This window comes from Delphinapterus leucas, chromosome 1, assembly GCF_059928025.1.
Source record: "Delphinapterus leucas isolate spDelLeu-1000000601 "Yukka" chromosome 1, BTC_Dleu_Yukka2, whole genome shotgun sequence".
Classification (NCBI taxonomy): Eukaryota; Metazoa; Chordata; class Mammalia; order Artiodactyla; family Monodontidae; genus Delphinapterus; species Delphinapterus leucas.
In genome coordinates this window covers 61,807,254-61,831,506 of record NC_143129.1, presented here as the reverse complement: position 1 = coordinate 61,831,506, position 24,253 = coordinate 61,807,254, and the positions used below count along the sequence as shown (strand labels likewise).

Below are 24,253 nucleotides of genomic sequence, written 5' to 3'. Positions count from 1 at the left end.
ACCACTAGATGTTTATTGTGTATATAGTATAGTAACAGCAGTAAGACATTGTTATAAACTGTATTTACTTGTATATTATCATGCTGTTTGGTGTCAGAAAAGGAACTGCAACCATTATAGGAGAATTTTTTAGTTTTAATAAGGTGTGAGAGAAAGTGTTAGGAGCTTGGAGGAAAAGTAAGTTTACTCATATTATTAGGGCCCTTCTTCTCTTCATCTCTCAAATAAAATGTGATGACTCTGTGACCTATGTGATGGTAACTACTGTGAAAATAAATACAGCAATGAGACAGACCTTACAACTTAATGTGGGCATAAGACAGATAAGACAAATACACAAAGCACATATAGATAAGGCTATATAGACTTAAGTAACTGTGTTGTGGGAGTAGGAGTGCTTAAAAGGCAGTTACAGGAATCAATATCCACTTAAGGAAAGTGTTACTCAGGGGAGTTTAAGTGTGGTTTTTAAAGTAGTTAGAAAGAGGTGACTTATTCCACATATAGTTAGGATAGGGACAAAAATTGGAATTCTACAAGGTTGTTTACCTGACTGAAGCAGAAGGTACAGGCTGTAAAGAAATAGGAGATAAGTAGTATCGTCTGGAATTGCTATTAAGAGATGAGTTAATATATGCCTTAACACAAGGGTCCCCAACCCCCAGGCCTCGGACCAGTAGCGGCTCCCCATTGTCAGTGGAAAAATTGTCTTCCATGAAACGGTCCCTGGTGCCAGAAAGGTTGGGGACCGCTGTCTTAACATGGAAAGTTTATTATGACGAGTCTACTCACCAGTTATTTTTTTCCCACCACATAGAACCAAAACAGGACATGGACTTACGTTGTAGTAAAAACAAATTTTGGTAGGCTTGAAGAGCTTCTTGATTATAAGGGTGATTTAACTGGAACAGAATACTTAAAGTCACTCCTTTATTCGAAATATTCTATGGCTTTTTCCTTTTTCTACCACATGAAGGTTAAAATACTTGGTCTAATTTTCCAAGTAATTTATAATCTTTCTAACCCAGCTTTTCCCACCATTCATCAGCATTAACTGTCCCAAACAGGCAGACTTTGTACCTCAGAACTCCATCAGACTTCTGTCTCTGCACCTTGAGTCTGGAATACTCTGTTCTTTCCAGGTGTCTGACTCCACGCAAGGCCTAACTCCTAGTTCCATCTGTCCTAACTAGCCTAGTCCTCTTTGATCTCCCCTTCTTAAACCACTGTAGCATTTATACATGGTACCATATAATATTTTCCTAATTCTCTACTGACTCATATAAATTATTCTTTTCTTATTTACATTAATTTGTCTCCTTCTAGATTGAAATCTCCTTGAGAGCAGAGCCCACGTTTTCTAATCTTAGTATCTGACATTGTCTTATCAGGTGCCCACTAAATGGGAGTTGTTTTACCTCTGAGTAGTTCTGAGTAGCTAAGATTACTGAGTAGGTGCCCAATAAAGAGACAACTACTAAATAAGGAGTTATTTAGTTCCCTGTGAAGTCCTCAGTTTGGGAGATATTTAAATAAAATTAGTGCACCAATCAGATAAGTCCCTTCAGTTCTTTTAGTCTCTGATTAGTAACTGAAGATTAGGATTGTGGACAGCAGTGAAGGCCATGTCAAGAATCTAGACTGGTATTTGTTTTAGAAAATACGGGAAGCATTCATTTATATGGAATTTACTCATTGTATGGAATAATTCATTTAAAAAATAGTTTTTGAACACCAGCTACATATCAGGCACTGTCAAGTCCTGGCATATTCGGCAATATAGAATTATCCCTGTGCTTACAGAGTTTACAATCTAGTAGGGAATTGCCAACTGGGAGAAGTGAAATGATCCACTTCTTCCTGACAGAGAGAACCAGGAGGCAGCCATTTTTGTCCTTGCTTCTTTTAGAGTATAAAGGAATAAAACTACCAAAGATACATTGTTACCTTTGACAAGGACCTAATCTACATTTTATGCTCATTTATTTGCTCTTTTATTGCAATTTATTTTATTTTATTTTATTTTTTGTTGCGCTATGCATGCCTCTCACTGTTGTGGCCTCTCCCGTTGCGGAGCACAGGCTCCGGACGTGCAGGCTCAGCGGCCATGGCTCACGGGCCCAGCCGCTCTGCAGCATGTGGGATCTTCCCGGACCGGGGCACGAACCTGTGTCCCCTGCATCGGCAGGCGGACTCTCAACCACTGCGCCACCAGGGAAGCCCTATTGCAATTTTATTGCAATAATTTTTAGGTGAAATTGATCATAATGTGTGAGTTTTCTGATTATGGTTCATGACAGATAACTAAAATACATTCACTTTCTGTTTGTGGATAATACTGCTATGACATTGTTTTCCTTAAAGTTAGGCAGTTTTTTTAGGGAATAGGTATCCTCAAGATTATGAATAATATTGTGAATTTTTGTAATGTTTAATAATAGCTAACATTTATTGAGCTACATTAAGCACTTTCATTCAATGCTCATAGCAACCTGTAAGGTAGATGCTAATTATATTCGTTTTACAGATGAAGAAACTGATGCACAGAGTAGTTAAATAACTTGCTCAAAGTCGAACAGGAAGTAGGATGCAGGCTTGAACCCAGGTTCCAGCACCCTTAATTTCTGTAAAGTATAACATCAGGCATTCAGGGATATCTCAAGGTATTATTATCATATTTGATTCCCATGAGAATCCAGTGGAATTGGCAAAACATATTCTAACATTTTAATTTTATGGATGGGGAAACTAAACCTCAGAGAAGTTATTCTATGTTCTGCCCATGGTCACCCAGGACCTTTTAGTGGGATAATCCCTCATCATTATAATTTTTTTTTTGGTTGTGTTGGGTCATCGTTGCTGCGCGCAGGCTCTCTCTAGCTGTGGCGACTGGGGGCTACTCTTCCTTGTGGTGTACAGGCGTCTTATTTCGGTGGCTTCTCGTTGCGGAGCACAGGCTCTAGGCGCACGGGCTTCAGGAGTTGCAGCACACAGGCTCAGTAGTTGTGGTTTGCGGGCTCTAGAGCGCAGGCTCAATAGTTGTGGTGCAAGGGCTTAGTTGCTCCACAACATGTAGGATCTTTCCGGACCAGGGATCAAACCCATGTCCCCTGTATTAGCTGGTGGATTCTTAACCACTGCGCCACCAGGGAGGTCCCAATCCCTCATTCTTTATGTGAGTTCAGTTTTGATTATCCAGGGAATTGGAGCAGAAAAAAATGTTATATGAAATAAATCAGAAATCATCTAAAGCCTTACCATTCAATGCTTGACCTCATACTGCTTCCCAAACCTGCTGAGAACCACCTCTATTCTGTTGGAAATACTGAAGAGCATTGTTAGCTAACATGTGAAAGGAGACAACACACACTTTTAGATATTCAAGAAAAGGGTATAAGATTATTTGCTAATTAGATTCATTTTTCTCCATTTAATCCAGAGTCAACTTTTACATATTCTCCTCTTTGCATTGTACTTTATCTCTGCTACACGTATGGAATTTTCTCCTATATATTTAAAATGCTTATATAGGGACTTCCCTAGAGGTCCAGTGGTTAAGGCTTTGTGCTTCCAATGCAGGGGGCACAGGTTCCATCCCTGGTCAGGGAACTAAGATCCCACATGCTGTGTGGGCAAAAAATAAATAAATAAATAAAATGCTCATATATATTTGTGTGTGTGTGTGTGTGTGTGTGTGTGTGTGTATTTTTGTTTTTGTTTTTTTCTTTTTTTGGCCACGCCGCACATCATGTAGGATCTTAGTTCCCTTACCAGGGCTTGAACCCATGCCTCCTGCAGTGGAAGTGCAGAATCTTAACCACTGGACCACCAGGGAAGCCCCTATATATATATTTTGTGTGTGTGTGTATGTGTATATAAGCTTTTTACTCAAAACATTATACATAAAAAACATATATGTGCTATATACACCCATGCACACAAGGACTTTAGAAGTCAGCAGGCTAAATAAATCAGAAATTTATGAATGGTGATATTTTAATATAGAATTTTGAATGCAAAGGATTTATAAATTCAAGATTTTTAAATTATTCATTCAAAGGAATATATTGTTCCCTCTCCCTCCCAGCTTTCAGATAGGAGGAAACCATGTTTATTTCATATGTTAAATATTTTGACTATTTAGATTGTTCATGTTCAGATTAAGTAAAACAAAATTAAGGTCTTAGCTAATTGATATTAAGGAATTATTGTGGTTTTTTTAGGTGCGATAGTGGTATTTCGATTACATTAAGAAAAAAGAATCCTCGTCTCTTAGAAATGCATACTAGAATATTTATGTATGAAATTATATCTGGGATTTTCTTCAAAAATAATATGAAAAAGGAGAGAAGTAGGTGAGGGTAAAGAAAAAACAAAATTGTTCATGTGTTGATAATTGTTGGGTGATGAGGAGTCAACACACTGTTGTGTCTAAAACTTAATAAAAAGTTTTAAACTGTATATCATTTTCCCTTCATTAAAAAAGAAATTAAATCAGAAAAAGAAAGCATTTATTTTGCAATGATGTAAAGGGTTAGTAATCTAAGTAACAATAGCAGAGTTTTAATGCTACTTTTATAATAATTGCTTTTTTTATGTCGTGAGTAATTTTATTTCAATGCAAGAAATTTAACTTAGTGGGGAGATACTTTATAAACTAAGAGAAATTGGAGAAATGTAACTCACAGATTATTCTCTTTATTTATTTTTGGCTGCATTGGGTCTTCGTTGCTGCACGCGGGCTTTCTTTAATTGCGTCAAGTGGGGGCTACTCTTCATTGCGGTGCGCGGGCTTCTCATTGCGGTGGCTTCTCTTGTTGTGAGCACGGGCTCTAGGCACGCAGGCTTCAATAGTTGCAGTGTGCGGGCTCTAGAGCGCAGGCTCAGTAGTTGTGGCTCGCGGGCTCTAGAGCACAGTAGTTGCGCACAGGCTTAGTTGCTCTGCGGCATGTGGGATCTTCCAGGACCAGGGCTCGAACCTGTGTCCCCTGCATTGGCAGGCGGATTCTTAACCACTGTGCCACCAGGGAAGCCATCTCTTTACTTTTAATAATCTGTTTAAATCAAACCACTACAAATAATAGGTATGTAAAATTAGATGATAATACTTCTGTGCAGTGTATTTTAAGGACACTTACCTTTACTATAAACAGTTTGAAAAGTGAATTAGCAACATCATTAGGAATATGTATTTCTCCTACTTCTCTTTGTTTTGTCTGCTTTTTGTTCAGAAGTTTCATCTTTTTGTTCAGAGGGCAAAATCAGAAACCAAGTCTTTTTTTTTGGTGACTTTTTTTTTTTAATACTTATTTACTTATTTATTTATTTTGGTTGTGCCAGGTCTTAGTTTCAGCTCCAGAGCTACTTAGCTGTGGCTTGGGGGCTCCTTAGTTGCAGCAGGTTGGCTCCTTAGTTGTGGCATGCAAACTCTTAGTTGCAGCATGTGTGTTGGATCTAGTTCCCTGACCAGGGATTGAACCCGGGCCCCCTGCATTGGGAGCGCGGAGTCCTATCCACGGCGCCAGCAGGGAGGTCCCAGAAACCAAGTCTTGTACTTCTTTCTCTGTGGCACCTGTCATTGTATTTGGTGGACAATAGTAACTCAGTAAATACTTACTGAGTATCAAATTGTGAAGAGGTTATAGGAGGGAATAACCAAGTTAGTAAATTCATATCTCAGCCTAGTTTCCTTTCCCAGCTCTTTTGCCAGTTTTCTCTGAGGTCAGTTAAACTTTTATTAGTCTTTAGAATGAAGAAAATATGTTGGTGTGGTACTAAAATATTTTGGGGTAAAAAGGAATACTGTCACCTACAAATTATATACATTTTTATAAAGCTAGTTACTGTTGGGTTAAATTTTAGTATTAATGATAATGCCATAAATATGATGTAAAATGTGCTTGCCATAATGTATTCTGTACTATCCGATATAGTAGCCATTAGCCATGTCACATGTGGCTATTTAAATTTAAATTTTAGTTAACTGAAAGCAATTAAAATGAAAAATTCGGTTCCTCAGTCACACTAGCATATTACACATGCTTAATAGCCACATGTGCCTGGTGGCAACTGTATTAGGTGGTGTGGATTATCAAGTATTTCCATCATCACAGAAAGTTGCCTAAGTTGCCTACATTGCCTAAGTACCTACCTGATTGTCTAGACTATAATTGCAAATTAGAGTCCAAATGGATGGTATTAGTGGGCTTAGATTCTCCTATCACCATAAATTAAACATTCAGCAGGGGTTTAATAAGCATGCAGTTTTTCAGCAAGAAAGTAACTCAGCTGTCCTGTTCTTTTATGGTAATGGAATAGAGTGGCCTCGATTTTTTTTTTTTAATTTCTATCTTAACATCTTTACTTTTTCGTAGTAATTAATTTCCTATTTGGATCGCTACAAAAAATAAGCATATAGCTAAGTAACAGAGGTAAAAATAGATTTGATGTCTTTTACTCTATATACGTAATAATATATATTCTTTCTTATTGTCCTCACCTGGTACAGGTAGAAGAGTCAGCAATGATGGGAGTAAGTGGCTATGTGGAGTATCTCCGAGAGCAGGAAGTATCTGAGCGGTGGTTCCGGTATAACCCCCGTCTCACCTGTATCTACTGCGCCAAATCTTTCAACCAGAAGGGGAGCCTGGACCGCCACATGCGCCTGCACATGGGGATTACACCATTCGTCTGCCGCATGTGTGGCAAGAAATATACCCGGAAAGATCAGCTGGAGTATCACATCCGCAAGCACACAGGCAACAAGCCCTTTCACTGTCATGTTTGTGGCAAAAGTTTCCCCTTCCAGGCCATCTTGAATCAGCACTTTCGCAAAAACCACCCTGGCTGTATACCCCTGGAGGGGCCTCATAGCATCTCCCCTGAAACAACTGTCACATCTCGGGGACAAGCCGAGGAAGAGTCACCTTCACAAGAAGAGACAGTTGCTTCTGGGGAAACTGCCCAGGGCTCTGTGTCCACTACTGGGCCAGATTGAAACAGCGAGGAGGTGGGGCAGACCCTCTTCCCCTTTGGGCCGTAAGTAACCAGCATCACGGCCATGGGCTGGTACTTAGATTCACAAAATGCCACAACACCAGATCAGAAGATGTTAGCAAGATGTTGTATCAGCAACATACACAAAAGCACTAGAGGCTCTTCCCCTCTTTCTTCCCACCTCACACTTTGGAAAATAATCAAGCAAATCAACTTTCTAATTCAGGGATCAACAGCCTTGGTTTGTTAACTTTATAAAAAAAAAATTTTTTTTAACAAAACAATGATACATGATCATTTATCTACCAGTCATGTTTGAACACTGTACTTTGGTCCATATCACCCTGGTGGCTGTAATTGCCCAGATCTGAAAAATGAAGCAGGAGCCTTGGTCATCTGAACCAGCCAGCCACAAGAGAGAAGGAAGTAATCATGATGGTGATGATGAGGGGGAATTTCTCTTCTTCCTTCCCTGCCAGAACATGCAGTTTCTTATCTCAAGAAGGGGGGAAAAAAAAAAAAGAACCCCAGTGGTTCTTTTTGTTTTGAAAGGTTAGATTAATCTTTGCCCTGACAAGGCGTCCGATACTTTGCCTGATTGTTTCATGTATGCAGCCATCTTGGAGCAGTATTCTAATGGGCAGCATCACCTGAAGCACTTTAGGCACCTGGAAGTGAAATGCACAGCAAAGTGTTTGCAATATGTAGTTCTGCATTTGGGGGCCTGGGTGTTGTATTGAGGAAGCGGGGAGCAGGGAAGGAAGTGTTTTTGTTCTGCAATTATCGAACAGCACAGAGCCAGCCGTACTGCAACTTCCTGATTGGTATTTGTAAGCCATAGTGCTTATATATCTTCAGGTGTTAGGAAATGGCTCTAGTCCAGATGAATTAACGCGTTAAGGCTGACTACCAAAGTTTCATCCAGCCTCTTCGGCTCCTAGCTTCACATAACAGCAATATTATGCATCAAAAATGTCACTTTACAGTGAAATGAGCCTGGATTGTATTTTTAAATCCACAGGTCTCCATATTTGATAACTTTTATATGACATTTTAAACACATTTTTTTCGCAATATTGTGGTTGTAGAAATTCAACATTATGCTTCTTACTGCAACTACAGTTCCATTTCCTTCTACATATGTGATAGTTTATATTTTGAGTCCAATAGAAGAACCTCACTAAATCCATGTCTTGCGTCTGCAAACTTAGTAATTCGTAAACCAACCATCAGCAAATTGCTGGTGACTCCAAGAGCTTTGCTTTTTAATAATACACTACAGGGCATTTACCAGAAAACATCATGCACAATCATGTTGCAATAAATTGATCAAGGGATTGATTTTGATCAGGTTTGGTTACTTAATCATTCCTAAGATTTTTAAAACTTCAAGGGACCTTTTTGGTAATTCTGGGTATTTCTGAGATTCTTAATCCAGCACTGAGAGTCAGAAAGAATTTACCAAACATGTAGAGTTTTAGATGCCCTGTCTTGCGTGCAGAGAATGAAGGAGGATTATTAAGGGATGCAGGCAAGTAGATGCTTACAAGTTACAGTGCAAATAGAAAAGAGAAAAATCTCTAGCTTCTCTTAATTGATCATTAATTTTTTACAGAGTATTTAAATATGTAGTGGTTTAAGAAATTGTTTTGGTGCAGGGGCATAGATGATTGTAAAAGAGATTTGGGAGAGGGGCTGATCATGCCTGAACTGGTGGTGAGCCATTTGTGAGAACGTTAGTAGTGTGCTCCCTTCCTGAGACTGCTTGGGTATGTGAAAAAGTGGGTAGGAAAGAATGGCGTTGCTTTGATGATAGGAAGTTAGAATGCAAAGGGTAATTCTTAAGCAATCTGAGACCTGTACATACATATACAGCTGCACCATATCACTAATGAACGGTTATTTTTTCTTCTGGAAAAACAATGCATCTTTTAATAGGAATGCAACAATGCTACCATTTGATTAGAGCCTACCCTTAAACATTATGTTGAAGCCGTATTTTGTCTTCAGAAGACATAGACTATGGCATTCTCCTCTTTAGATGGGCAACAGCATGATAGGGTGAAAACTGTCACCTAGGGCCGTCTTAGGGACCAACTGTGCTCTGTGGCATAGAAAAAGTAGAGTTGAAATTAGACTGAAATATTTAAGGAAACATTTCAGCTGGTAATCAATGCTTTCAGTGGACAGATTTTGCCATTACTAAATAGGGAGGTGAGAGGTACAGAATATGCTGCTTTAGATGGAGCTTTTAAGCCTACCAAAAATTGTTAAGTCCATCCTACTTTTCAGAAGTATTATGCTGGAAAGTTTTTTATTGCTTTGTTAGTTTCTTAGATGTTATTTGAGAAAATAGAGCTATTTAAACTATTACCAAATTGTAAAAGTGAGGTGCAGTAATTTCTGTAAAGAGAAACTTTGCAGCATTTGTCAGTACTCCATCCAGGGTTAGCAACAAACATTTTAAATGAAGTAGGGACTGTCTGATAGATGTGGAAATGCTATGAGTGTTTGATGGGTTCCCCCTCCCTTTTTATTCACTGCTAATAGGTTTTTGCTGTATCTGTACTGTGAATAGAGTGCTTCTCGGTCATCTAGGACCACATCAGCACAATCATGTTTGCTGGTTCTCTCCTCTTAACTGGCCTAGGGCAGAGCCATGAAATTCATGAAAATTCAAGCCAGCCTAACTTTTAAACAAATTTACGTTTCTGAAAGCAGTTTCCCCATTTTAGTTAGAAGAGATATTACTCTAAATAACTATCCAAGATTCTTATCCAGGTTCACTGTGACATTGTCCTAGTTCTTAGCTAACATCACTGTAGGGTCATAGGAGTTAGTAGTGTTCTATCTACCTTAATGAATAGCTATATAGGTGTGTGCACAGAGGATACCTCTCTTAAGGATGTACTAAATGGACTTTAGCTAATGCTGAAAACTCATTACCAAATTTTAACTTGCACGTGTCACCTTGTGAAGGGAACAGCATTAGCAGTGAGAGCTAAATCATCATTAAGTACTTTAATGCCATGAAATAGCAAACACTGGGACTGTTTTCATTTATTGAGTAGCACTTAATAGCAAAGGAGCTACCCAATATTCTCAGCAAAAGAAGAGAGATGACAATATATTAATCTGCTTTCATTCTAAGAGGTACCTTTTATTCTCTCTCAGAACTCTGATACCAGTTTAAAATATGGCATTGGCATGAACAGTAATACTGTACTTAGGCAGAAGGCTCTTTCTAATGACTTGTTCTCTCTTTACTCAGAACCATATTTACCTCTGAACTGAGTTGAATTTTACTTTATGTGAGTTGCAGACTACCCCCAACCTATCTGTTATACTAGAGGGTCAAATCTAATCTTGAATGTGTAAAAATAAATTCGTTCCTGAAGGATAAAAATTGGAAAAGAAGGGAGATAGCAGTTAAGGGAAGTTTTCTTGTTGTTACTTTTTGGGTTTTTTTTTCAATGTTTCCAGTTCCCTCTACATCATTGAAACAGGGTTTTCCAAAGATGGCATGACAATAGAAATAAACCATTTTCCTACTAACTTCATAGTTGAAATCAGGCCTTGGTTGGAAGTGGTTTTATGGAAGAGTGAAATAGTGAACATCGTCCTTAATAGCTGAATAGTCTTTAGTCAAGAAATAACTTTTGAAAAGTTTTAGCTGTTACTTAACACTAATTTTGTTTTAACTGGTAAAAATGATATTTTATTTGACTGGAAGATCTAATTTAAAGAAATGAAAGCAATGGGTAATGGAAAGGAAATTAAATTGAACAAAGATAAAAGTCTTCTAAGTCATAGTGGAAAGGCATTTAATCAGGAAGGAGTTGGAATCTTGGAAGTTTTTATTTTTTCAGCTGCAACAGATGTGGTTTTTTTTCTCTTCCTCAAATGTTCTCCTTATCTGTATACTTACTCATTCAGTATTTTGGTTGCTGAGATTTAGAGAAGGGACAACTAGCAATTAAACCAGGTAAATCCCTTAATTTGAGAGGATGCCCCTTAGCAAAGTATATCTCTAGGATTTAGTAATTAGATCAAGGTTCAGCAAACCATAGCCCCCAGGCCAAATCCTGAGGTCACCTGTACTGTAAAGAAAGTGGTAGTGGAATAAATCCACACCTATTCGTTTTGGTATTGTTTATGGCTACTTTCTGCAATAGTGGCAAAGTTGAGTACTTTGACAGAGACCACATGGCCTGCAAAGCTTGAAAACAAAAGTTTGCCAAGTTCAGAATTAGATTTGAAACAATTACACCACTGCCTCTCAATTTGTCACTCTTGCTATTTTGCCTTTATAATAATAGTTTGGTTGAGGTTTTAAATTCATACTGCCATATATGCATCAGTTTCTTGAAAGAGGTTGCCATCTTTTTCTAGATCCTTGTCTCATTTGTGCTCCTTCTTGAATCCCATTGCGTTAAAGCATTTAGAGTAGGCCTTATGATTTGTCCTTGCCTTAAAGCTGCATTAAAGTTTAGGATGGTAATTACAGGTTTAAGAAAGTAATTTTTAAAAATAATTCCCATGCATAATAATGTAGGGTTAAATGAATACCATGTTTACATAAAGTACTGTAAGAAAAGTAATGTTTTTATAAGTGTTTTGCCATTTCTCTAAGTTAACATGATGATGATGGCAAGAATGAAGTTATTCCCACTAGTATTAAAATTTAATTTCTGTTATGAATAAGTGGTTTGATTCTTATCCAAAGTACTGTTTTTCTAGATTAGAAACCTCTACCCATTTCCTTTACTATAAATCTTCATTTCCTCAAGTAAACTCACTCTGTTCCATGTGGAATAGTAAAAAGCCAAAATCTTCCTTTTTTTTTTTTTTTAAGTCAGTGTTTTAAAACATAATGAAACATCTGAAGATTTAAAGTTCTTTTTAGACCTACCTTCCAATTTCTGTTATTGTTTGTAATGCTTCTAAATCTGTAATGGGCCATTATGTATTTGATTTGTGAATGTTCATTCTTACTGTTCAAATAGCTTATTTATGCCAGATGTGGAAAAAATGGAAAATGTTAGGATGATAATAAACAGAATTCCTTGCAAGAGGAGAATATAATTGCTCCCCATTTGGAAACAATACATGGACTTCTGAGGTAAATTTATCTGGGCTAAGTGTTCTAGGCCATGCTGATACAATACAGTGGATTTGATTCTTACTTTGTTGTGAGCTCTACCAAGACATACGAAGTTTGGATGAGTGATCTAGCAGCATATATGGCACAACTTCAGTAGGCATTTTATTCTTAAAGTTGCCTTTTTTCTAAGTTGGATATTAGTAGGTTTTATATGTTACGCCTTCCAAGTAATAGATAATCTTCATCTAGAAGGTTCCAGAAGATTTGCTTAGGTGATATCTGCCTTGTCTTAGAGCACTTATAGTAATAGTGAGTTCTTGAGATTTTGGAGTGCTGCTTTTCTGGTTAATTTGGGATTCTGATTAATCTGGGGTAGAGGACTTGTGAAAGAAATCGTATTTAGGTAGCCCAGTGAATCATCTGCATCCACCACCATTTGAGGTCTTGGTAATAGATGTCATTTAAATACGAATTGTTGAAAACAATGGAGTTTGCCAAGCATTATGACTTCTTTGATAATTATCAGTCTTATGTTGCTTTGCCTCCTTTGCTTTTTAGTGTCTGTTTTCACTCTTATTCTTAAGTGGTGCTTTTCCCAGGGCCAGTCTTTTTACTTTGCATTAAGTATGTTTTCTTGCTCAGGACAAGCCAAGGTTGGATATTTTGAGTACTTTCAAACCCGACTTAATTACATTCCAAAGGATGTAATTGTTGATAGGAACAGTGATATCAAAACCTGCAAGATATCTGTACAGACTATCCAGTTTTGTTGTGTAGGCAGACTATCTTTTCCCTCAATTGTAAGGAACAGCAATGACTTAGAAGGCAAATATTACCTGAAATATACATTATGTTCACAGAGCGTGCATATGTAAGATAAATAAATATCTTACATCTTCTCCATTATCTGTATAATAAATACCTCCCATAGTAATATAATTAAGAAAGGTCCATTAGCTCAAATAGTGGAAGTTTTAAAAACAAAGCTTAGTTACAAAGGCAGAGCAGCTTAGGGAAAAAAAAACAAAAAAGCACTTTTCTAATGCTTGCTTTTTTCATGTCTACTCAGTAAGTCCTGTTAAGGAAGCTAGAATTCACCACCCAGTTAAGAGAGAGATTTGTTCAGTATCTCATATGACCAACAAAACAATTTAATATACTGTGAATTTTAGAATCTCAATTAATCCATAATGCTGGAAGTCAAAGTATGTATCTCATAGGAAAATGTTCCCTGTTCTATGAAATCACTTATCTTAAATGGTAGGTAGCATACAGGAGAATTTGTTCCATTAAGTAAATTTTTGTTCCATTAAGTAATTTTTGGTACCAGATAATCTGCTTGGAATTTGTATAACAAAATTGATTTTAGACATGGTTTAGATGTGGCTTCCTATACTTGAGAGTCCTAAACCCACTTGGTTAGAGGCTGGTGTATACTTTTAAAAGCCTGCACTTTTCACTACAGAGATAAAAGATCAAAAAGAAGGGGACAGAATTAACCATACTAAGTGCTTTAGAGACATAATTGCAGTAAATTCTCAAGATAATCCTATGAGGTAGTAATGGTAGTAACTAAAAATAGCGGACTTTAAGTGTTTACTATGAGTTAGGCACAGTTCTATGTGCCTCACCGTTAACTCATCTAATCCTTATGACAATCCCATTAGGGTAGATAGTGTTATTATCCTCACTTTAGAGAGAAAGAAACGGAGACACAGAGAGGTTGACCTAGGCAGTCTTTCACTACACTTGACATTCTTAGTAGACTATGTTGCCTTTAATAGGCGTAATTATACTACATTTTATAGATGAGGAAACTGTTGAGCCCAAGATTACACAATGGATAAACTGCAGAGCCAATATTTACCTATCTGATTCAAAAGCCCAGGCTATCTCCAGTACATTGTGTTAACTCTGTTTACTTATAAGAGTTGGAGTGAACTAGAGAATACAATAGCCAGTAACAGCACTGCTTTTAGTGAACTTTTAATTCAGGAATAAGTGATTGGAAGATTTCTTCATGAGATAAAGCAGTTGACCTCTGAGCAGATGTTGAATGATGAATATTTTCTGGGGATATTGCCCACCAACTTAGAGGAGTCACCCATTTGGTAGTTCTAATTGTGAATGAGTGATTGAGTTACTACCAAGGCAAAAATTGAAAGATAGATAGCATTCCAGTTATCTGTTGCTGTGTAATGAACTATCCTAAACCTTAGTGACTTAAAACAGCAACTACTTTATATATCGCATGATGTTGTGAATCAGAAATTCAGGAAAGGCTTGTCTAGGCAATTTCTTGCTCCCTGTGGTGACAGCTCAGGTCACCTGGTAGTATTCAGCAGGTGGTTGGACCAGTCAGGAGTGTCCAAGATGATCTCACATTCCTGACACCTTGGTAGGGAGGGCTAGAAGAATAGGCCCAGCAGGCCTCCTCTCCCTCTCTGGAGTCTCAGGGACTCTCTATCTGATCTCTCCATCATAGTAGTCAGAGTTATGAAATGGCAGCTCAGGCCTCCAAGAGGCTGGGCAGAGGATGCCAGTCCTCTTCAAGGCCAGGCCCAGAGCTATCATAGAGTCATCACCATACACTATTGGTCAAATAAGTCACTGGTCAGCCCAGATTCAAGGGGAGAGGAAATACCTTACCACTCGATGGAAGATGTGTCAAGGATTTGGGGCCAACTTTAATCTGTTATAGGTAGCATTAGGTTTTTTTGATTTGTCTTAACTCTTGTGTGTTCATTTAGGTCAGTTGTTTGTGCCATAGAAACCATTTCTTATATCTACCATGGGTCAGTAAAGGAGCTAGAAGGAGAATGAGACAAATACCTGGAACAGATTTCTTTAGCTTCCCACCCCCTGAGTTTCATTTATATTATAGCAAAATTTCCATTTTTTCTTTTGTTCCAAGTTCCAAATTGTAAGCATTTGCGGTTTTTTTTTTTTTTTTTTCCTGTGAAGCCACAGTAACTGTCTATGCTAAACCAGAAATACTCTAGAGGGAATAGAAAGCTTGCTGTTACAGACCTTGATTTATTAGAGATGTCAGCTGTATTTAATTTACAAATAGGCAAGAACTCCTGTGGTATGGAAAATTTATATGGCTGCTAAATCTGTTTCAACAGGAGTTTCTATTGAGTGGCTAGATGGATTATATTCTTGAGATGATTGCAAGTTTTGCCTACATATCCTACACATCTTTACTGCCACCACACCACCTCTGGCACAAATTTGTGCTAGGAGAATAGGTTCATTCCATTTATATTACCTTCCATATGGGAAAATCCATTGCCCAGTTTTATAGTTGTTAATCTTTTAAAATTATCAGTTGCTATCAGCTTCTGTTATATAGAATAACAAATCATTGAATTTTTACAGTTTTTGGTTAGACTTGTCAAATTTAGGATGCTTTATTTAAATTCCTGCTGGCTTATAAATGGACTTTTATTGCCTTCAGAAGAAATAATGGCAGAGAATGGATTCTGCTCTAAAAATGATCATCCCCAAATGAATACACTTTCTAAGAGAAGAAAGGTTTGGTATTATCTATCCATTCCATGTATAGTGGTTTCCTAGAGAATTAGTTGTGAGGGCTTCTTGCTGGTCATCCCCAATTATCATATAGTGAAGAGATCTCTGTTCCCTGGTCAGGCCTCAGGAATTACAAATACAGGATATAAAAGGGGTACTCAGGGCTGAAGACTTAATTTAGGACTCTAGAAAATTCTGGGAAGAGAAAAGAAAGACTTCGGCATTTGTAGTTGAATAACCAGGGTTGGAATGTTTGACTCATTTAGGCATCAGGATTAATTAGATTTTATCATATAATGATTGGGGCAAATTTTGATGAATAAAAATAAAATAGCCTTAACATTTTCTTTTTTATCCATATTTCCACTCTGCTGTACCTCAAAGTCTGCTCTTTGTGACAGAGAAGCCTTTGAAAATATACTCCCAGGGAATGAAAAATTGGTTCTAGGTACTTTTGCTAGAACCATCTTTGCCATAGTCAACTTTGCTGCAAGCATTTTCACCTTATAACTAATTCGCTGTAAGGCAATTTTGCCATAAAAGATAAAAATAAAAAATAAAAGAGGGACATTAAAAAGGACATAATGCAGCATGAAAAATGAATAACAAAATTAAAAAAAAACTTTATTGCAAAATACAAAATATTTGAATACCTCTAAAATGTGTGTAGATTCATGGCAATCCTGCACAAATAACTGATTTTGTGTGTTGTACCTAAGCACTTGTCTTCCAGGTCTTTCATTCTTAGTATTTTATACTTTTTTTTTTTTTTTTTTTTGCTTGTTGATTCATCTCATTCAGCATTGTTCTTTTTCTTTTTGCTTAAATTTCTTCCTTCATTAAGAGAGGTATCAGTTTCCAAATACCAGGACGCATATTTGTAGCCAAGCTTTGTATTGCATTGTGAAAGCCTCTGCACTGTTGTTTGTTCTTGGCATTTTGTCATATGTCCATTCATAGACTTTCCAAAGTTCTGTGGGAAATGTGGGTTCAACTCTGCACCTTTGAGGCTTTTGGCCTCTTTATCCTCCAATGTAGTGTTTCAAAATAAGAAACCAACTCTTGGGGCAAGTCATCATTATCTGTCAGCTCAATAAAGGCATCAGTAATGTTGCTAACTGGGAGAAATGCCAGTCGAAACCAAACTATCAAACCAAAAACTCATCCAGTTATTTTATCTTTTGGGGCAAAAATTGTCTTATGACCAATTAGTTATGCTGTGAAAATGTTTGCAGCAAAGATGCTTATAGTGAAAATACTGGACACTTGAAAAATATTTGATAATCTATGAAGATGCCACTCATTCGGTTTCTTACAGCTCTTTGGGCCCTCCTCTAGATTCTCTGTGACTCTTAAATTTGAAATCATCTGGTGGTTGCACGAAAACTAAGTATAGTTGTTTCTCGAACAATGTGGGAGTTAGGGTGCTGACCTCTGCAAGTGGAAAATCCCCCTATAACTTATAGTTGGCCTCCGTTTCTGTGGTTCCTCTGCATCCAGGGATTCAACCAACCACTGATGGTGTAGTACTGTAGTATTTACTATTGAAAAAAACCTGGCTATAAATGGACCCATGCAGTTCAAACCCATGTCGGTCAAGGGTCAACTGTACTGTGGTCTCAAATTGAAAAAGAGAACAAAGTCAGAAGGGAACCTGCAGACTGACAAAATACTTATTCTTTCTTTTCAGCATCACAAGTCTAAACCATTTAATAACCACATCCTGAGAAATTCCTTAAGGTTTAGATTTCTGCTTTTAGCATATCTTGTGGCAGATGTTTTGACATTTTTGAAGGTGATCTACTGAGTTTCCTATAAATAGAATCCTAACTACAGTGGTTCTTAAAGAACCACTGCAAAAACAGAATTACAACACAGGGAACAAAGCTTAAAATGTGTTTCCTCTGGAAGCCAAGATGCTAAATTAGGAGTCACTACGTGTGGCTGGAATCCACCTCTAGAATGGCTATCAGCCAGATAGCAAAGATATTTAGAATTTATATGGTATTTGATATTTTTACAAAAATGATTTTAAATCATGTAACTTGAAGTTTTAAAAAATGAGCCTGTTTTCTTTTTGGAAAAGTGGGCCAATAAAAATAACACTAATATAATTCAATTGTATATGCATGTGCATTGAACACAGAGTGGTATACTAAAGATAGTTCATGCAAATAACTTTTGTGGGAAGTTTGGCTATTTTCTTAATATCTTTTTTTCATAAATGTATGTTTATAAATATATTTACTCATCCACTATGACCTTGGTAGCTTTAGAAGCATTTTGTTAGCTGTATCATTGATTATAAAAATCAAATTCTTGGCATAGTAGGCTATGAGAGCTTTTAGTTGCTTTGTTTGTATTTTGGCTAAGAAAATTGTTTCTTGCACTTTCTATTTATAAAGATGTTATAACACTTTGCACCCACTTAGTGCAGCTGTTCTTCAGCGACAAAAGATGTAGGCGTTAAAGTGAAATGTATGTTTAGAAGCCTGGCAAAAGGAGGGATCTCAAAAGACCAAATTTGGCTTGCATCTACCTGAGAAAAGCTGAGGATAATATAAAATTTAGATTGAAAGTATCTGTTGGGCTAGGTGTACAGTTGCTGCAAGTTGCAATATCATTGTGAGTTGCCAGCTATGTGTATGTGATTTTATGTATGTATGTGAGAAAAAGGTGTCTGATGAAGGCAGATAAGTCAGTGTAGAAAATTCTACCTCCCATTAAAGACTGAGAATATTCCAAGATTGCCCTGTAGCCCCTTAGGCAGGAGGCTGGATTCCTCAGCCACCATCCACCCCATTCTCTTGTACTCACTTCAGCTCCTCTACCTCTGAGCACTTGGCTGAAGATAGAGTGTAGCTTTCTGTAGCAAGCAAAGGAAAGCCAGACCCAAAATATAGAGACTGCAGTATCTCACTTCTTGTCATGTTCAGATGTCAATGTTTGGTTTCATTACCCAAATCAAACAGAACACTTGGGTTTAGTGCTTTTATCCACTGGCATCTATTTGGCAAGAGTAGCCCGTGGAAGTGGAGTCTTTCTGTTGTTTTTAAAGGTGCACTCAACTCCTTTTAATGATGTGAAAATTTTGTTTGAATCCTGAGGGTTTTTTTAAAATTTTTTTTAAATTGCCATTTGCAGTCCTTTTTGGGGGACTGGAATATCAACCATATTTTCCTGATAATGAGCCTTCTGCCAATATCTTAACTTGCCGTTTTGCATGCAGTTTTTTGGATGACCTGTTTTGCTTTTAGACACTCCGAAGAGAGATTTTTCTGGTTTTAATGCCAATACTGTTAAAATAGTCAGGATGGCCTGTTGTGGGTGTCAGGAAATTCAGTTTTGGAAGTAAAATGCCACTAGGCAGGCCACCTAATCTTTAAATGCAGTTGTAGCACTCAACTGATTTGCTGTTTGGGGCACAAGTACACTGAGCCAAGTCAGGATACCTACCGTGTGAACGTTTGTTACAGCTGAGGAAGGACTACTGGCCTTTTCAGAAATATCCCAGAATGCTTTCCACCTTTTCATTTCTAATGCACTGGCTGGTTGTAATTCCAAACAGGGATTCTCTGATTAGGAGTGGAAATGAGAGAGTGATCCATTTTCAGATTTTTAGAGGTTGGCATCTGTGTTTTAGGTACTAGCTGATAAGTATTTACTTTCCTGGTGACTGGGTAGGGCAAGTGACAATACAGTGTGAAATTCCAAATGAGACAAGCAGTACTCATTGGTGACAACTGATATAGTAACGTTCGCCCGAATACAGTATGAACGCTATAGGGAGATAGGCAGTAAAATCATGTGAATCTATTCACCACAGCTATTTTTTTTTCTAACTATAGAATCATTGTCAACCTGTAAGCCATGCTCCTAATATCCTAGACTCAGGAATTAACTCCTGCTGGCTTATCTTTTGTTTGTGCGCAGAGTTTTGGCCTAGGCCTGTCCCGAGCTGTTTTGCTACAAACACATACTTAAGGTGCAGTCTTACTAAGTCAATAATATACTGTCAGCAGTGCAGCCTGTTTTACAGCCACAGTGATTTATTGAAATACAAAACAAACAAAAAAGTGAGAAATGCCTAGGTAATTTGTTTGAGGCATGTTAAATCTGTTAATCTGGGAGGAAGCATAGAGTCTTATCTTTCTTCTATCTGGTTTAGGTGAACAGTGACCTTAGTGCTTTCTGTTACAGAACCAGTTGACCTAGGCAAGTAGCTCTCCATCTTGGCTGCACATTAGAATCACCTGGGGCATTTAAAAAAGTACTGATGCCTGGGGCCTCCTCTAGACCTTCACGTTTAAGTGGCCTGCTGTGCAACCTGGGCTTTAAAAGCTCCTCAGATGATTTTAATGGGCAGCCAAGGTTGAGAATCATTTTCTAGGTAGTCCTGAATGGTCTTTGGCAGGATAACCTCTACCTGGTTCTCTTTTGTCATAAGATACCTTTATTGGTATCCCAGGCATGGCTCTGAGTTTAAAACTTAGAGTGGGCCAAGGCTCAAGTGGTAAAATGGATCATTTATTTGTCCTCGGAGTAATTCAGTAGAGAGATGTTGCCATCCACCCAGTTTCCTCTCTATACCAAAGTATGCATAAGTCAGCAAAACAGATTTTCAAAGTCTGCTCCCTAGAATCCTCTTTCCCTTGCATATGTGATTTAAGTGGAGATTTTTTTTAACTCTGCTAGCTGAAATGGAGCGCTTGAACTTATTAAGAGAGCCAAGCCCAAGCCACCTAGGGTGATTTTTATTTGTAAAGTAAGCAGGTGGCATTGTTAAAGTTAATGAAGAAAAAGGAGGGCCCTTTCTGGGGTGATGGTGATGTATTTGATTGTTTCTTAGCCTGTCTTCTAAGTGGGATTTCGATGTAAAGCGACTTTCACTTTTCCGTGTTTCTTTGTGAATTAAATGCACTAGCTAAGGCGTAAATATTTCTGAGTTTTACATGAAATGTGAAGTGAGTCATTTCAGCATCTTTGTTCCAGGATATCAAAGACTTAACCCAGTAATTCCCAAACGAGTCTTCATATCTTTCATTCTCCCACCCAGGTATAAAGATACCTGCCCATGGCAACCTCACACGTGATAATGGGGAGGGGAGAACTGTTTGATTATCCTTAAAAAAGTGAGAACCATCATTCAAACTAATTAGCTACCAAGTGATTTCTAATTCATGAAAGAAACTTGTGTTTAAGAGCAAGTTCAAATATAGCAGTCTCTCATCTGAGAGACTGCCGGCACTGTAGAAATTTTCATTCATATATTGCCTACAAATAATTGATAATTTCAATTTCAAATAGGTGGTGTGTTTGAGAAGAAAAAGTGGGTGGAAGGAAAAATTGCTAGTGCAGAGGACTGAATTAGCATCAGGCTATGAAATTTCATTAAAATAACATTAAGGCCTGGCTGTTTGCTTAGCATGTATATGCTGCAATGTCAGAGAAAAACGCCTTCTATGCCTTAGAAGATTTGTGAAGGCTTCCTTATATTGTGTGGAATAGAAAAGCAATAGCCTTTGAGACTTGTTTGCATCCGGAGAGTAGCCCATTAGGGTTTTCATACGGAGGAACATGGTGGAGTACTGTGAAACACTGTTGAACTTTATGCAAATCACACCGCACTGGATTTTAAGATTTGGGGAAGGAGAATAGAGGAGGAGGAGGGGGAAGTAATGGTAAAAATATAGAGAGAGAAACTTGTACTATATTTTACACCAGTAATGAAAGAAATTCCCTATCAGGAATTCTCTATCAGGACTGTGAAGCTCTGCCAAGTTCTTCTGTCCTACTGATTGGCTTGCTGATTCCTCTTAAACCTTTAAGAAATCCTTTCTGAAAGAGCTAAACAAAAGCTGGTCTGACTGCAGTTTCACCACCCTGTCCCATCCCCCTATTCACAACAAAAGAAAAACATTCCCAAACTATAGGCAAAAGAAATGTCTCAGTCCGTTAACTTTTCATCCTCTATGGTCTATGTTCACTGTTTTAGCCTGTTGAATTATTTTGTGATCTAATGGCAGAACTTAAATAGATCTGCCAGATCAGTCAGGAATCAATGGCTCCTCCTTTAAGAAATCTTAAAATCAGAACTCTCAATTTTTGGCACGTCAGCATAAGTGAGTAAAGGGAGAAGTAGGTTGAAAGAGCACTTAGGGAATTCCCTGGCGGTCCAGTGGTTAGTGGGTCCTTGGCGCTTTCACTGCCAAAGGCCTGGGTGCAATCCCTGGTCAGAGAACTAATAAGATCCCGCAAAGCCACTTAGATTTCCCTTAGATATCCTGGCTTCTCATAATTTCAGGTGGGACCCACTTATGCTCTGTCTCTGAGAAGACAAGACAAGACAGAGGGTTCTAAGGTAGAAAAGTCAATGTAGCTGAAATATGGTTTCCTTCAGATGGATATAGTCGGAAAGAAATCTGTCCACCTGTTCTCAATGGTGCTTATATGGTGGGTGACAGCTGTCTCCCATCCACCTGTCCCTGGCACTGTGCCTTCCCACTGGTCACTGTGAAAAGCAGATCACACTGGACTCAGAGGCCAGAATCCAGGACAATTTCCCCCTTCTCATCACTTCTTCATACAGCTAATAATGTAGCATTTACTTCTCTTTGGAAAATTCTTGGGTTTGTCCCCCAAGAAATAGTAAAGCATTTATAGGAAAACAGAAAGTATGATTCAGGTGGTAGCTATCAAATAAAGAGATTACAGGAAAATTTTAACTTCCCCTCAGCTGATATTTATTGACAGCAAGGACCAACTATGCCTCCTCACCCTGAGTTTCTAAAGGCTACCATAATATTTCTAAGCAACAAACTTACCTAACATTTTTTCACAACTTGTTAATCTAGGATTCATATTGAAACAGACAATCAATTTCTAAAATGTTGTTATCCCTGAAAGGGAATGAGATAGAGTTTTTAACTAGAAGAACCTACCGGTCTGTTTTTTCCCTTTGAAAAAACTAACATTTGAGGTTTGTGTCTTTCATCTGAAGCGATTACTCCGTTAATAAAGATGCCTCAGAAAAGTCGGTGAGCCAGGCTAGCACTCTTGCACCTCTGAGGGTGCTGGACTGGGTTTGTACATCTTATTTCCTTAGAGAATATCTGTCTTTATTATGACCTTAACTATAAATACCTATATATAGGAATAGGATTTTCTCTCATCCCACCCTCTTTTAATCGTTATCACTTAAGTGTAAACCACACCTCCCCCACCCCACTTTTACTGAAAAAATGCACTTTAATTCCTAAGGAGAGTGGCTGTTCCTCGCCCTGAAGCCAGATTACTTCAGGAGGAGAGTTGAGGAGGGAGAACTCTTGGTGGACCTCGTGAAATTAACTAAATTCCTTAACGTAAACACAGAAATCAACCATTTTTAAGCTGCCCCCCACCCCCAGCCAAAGGGAAAAAGAAACAACCAAATGAAAAAGTTCAAAATGCCTACCTTGATTTTGGAAGTTTCACTGGGGAAAATACCCAATGTTAAATTATTTTCTCAGCTACCAAATTATCAGAAACTTGTGGGTGGTTTTGTGGGAGGCTGAGACTTTTTTTTTTTTTTTTAATAAAAGGCAAGTGGATCACAGGCTACAAAATATGATCCTGATTTGTGTCGTTTCTAAGTATCAGATCTGTTCTCTCCCTTAATTTGACAGGCGTTCTCAGTCTCTCCTCCTGTAGATTCTGTCCTTCCCCTGATGACAAGCCAATAGTTCTTGGTGGGGTTGCATGCCTCCTAGAGCCCCAGGAGCCCTGTTGTGTCGGGGGAGGGGGAGGGGGGAGGGCAGGAGGGTGGGCAGAGACTTGGGTTGGGGGAGGGAGATTCAGAGAAAGTGAAAATATATGGGTTTATATAAACATATTTAAAGCAGTTTAGCAAAAGCTTTCTCGTTGAACAGCTTTAAGAACAATGTGAATGAAATCTTAGCAACTTGGTTAGTAATTTGAAAAGTCTATTAATGTATACTTGAAATTCTGTTTGTATAAAAATACATTTTCCTCTTTATTTTAACACTGTAAAAGAACATTATGCATGTGAGTGGTTTGAGAATTAAATGATTTAATATTCAGATTTGAATCTCTGTCTTTTCTGTATAGAGATTAATTCGTTTTAAATTTTTGGATTTTTTTAGTATGAGGGGATTACCTAGATTTCAAGCTCCCCCTGCCCTCTCAGGATGCCTACCATCTTTCAAGATGAAGCAGTGACATATCTCCCTTCTTCACTTTCTTGACCCAGATGTGTTCGCTGGTAGAGAACAATTGAAAGCCTCATTTTACCAAATGCCCAACAGCATCTCTATCCATTTCTCCTTTCCTTGTCTTCGTTTCAGGTGGCAAAGTCCATTCGTAATTGTGAGATATGGGAGTAGTTGTATTTATTTTTACTTCTATTCACAAACCAAAATAGGAAGAACTATAAAGGATAACATTTTAGTTAACACAAGGGTTGGCTACTCTGCCCATGAAGATAATAGTGTTCAGAGCAACTTCCCTGATAAGAACCAGGAAGGGCCTGTTGGCCTTGAAGGTCACTCTGCTGGGGTTCAGCGAACGGCCAGCAATGCCAATGACGGTACTTGCTGCTGCTTCACTGCCTTCCTCGTTTAC

At 38.0% G+C, this 24,253-nt stretch overlaps 2 protein-coding genes across 6 annotated transcripts in view; one reads left to right on the top strand and one right to left on the bottom strand.

The window, feature by feature from the left end:
* ZBTB37 (zinc finger and BTB domain containing 37) overlaps window positions 1–23,714 on the top strand; it is a 28,948-nt gene extending 5,234 nt beyond the window's left edge. For all 3 annotated transcript variants that reach the window (XM_089910928.1, XM_022565244.3, XM_022565243.3), the window contains one exon: window positions 6,509–23,714. In XM_089910928.1, the coding sequence (XP_089767054.1) occupies window positions 6,509–6,997 (489 nt within the window). In that variant the 3' untranslated portion in view covers window positions 6,998–23,714. The remainder of the gene's footprint in view (window positions 1–6,508) is intronic.
* SERPINC1 (serpin family C member 1) overlaps window positions 1–24,253 on the bottom strand; it is a 45,414-nt gene that overhangs the window by 9,462 nt on the left and 11,699 nt on the right. For all 3 annotated transcript variants that reach the window (XM_089910960.1, XM_089910950.1, XM_089910956.1), the window contains exon 7: window positions 1–24,253. This exon is cut by the window's left edge and continues 4,533 nt beyond it. In XM_089910960.1, coding sequence (XP_089767086.1) covers window positions 24,077–24,253 — 177 coding nt within the window. In that variant the 3' untranslated portion in view covers window positions 1–24,076.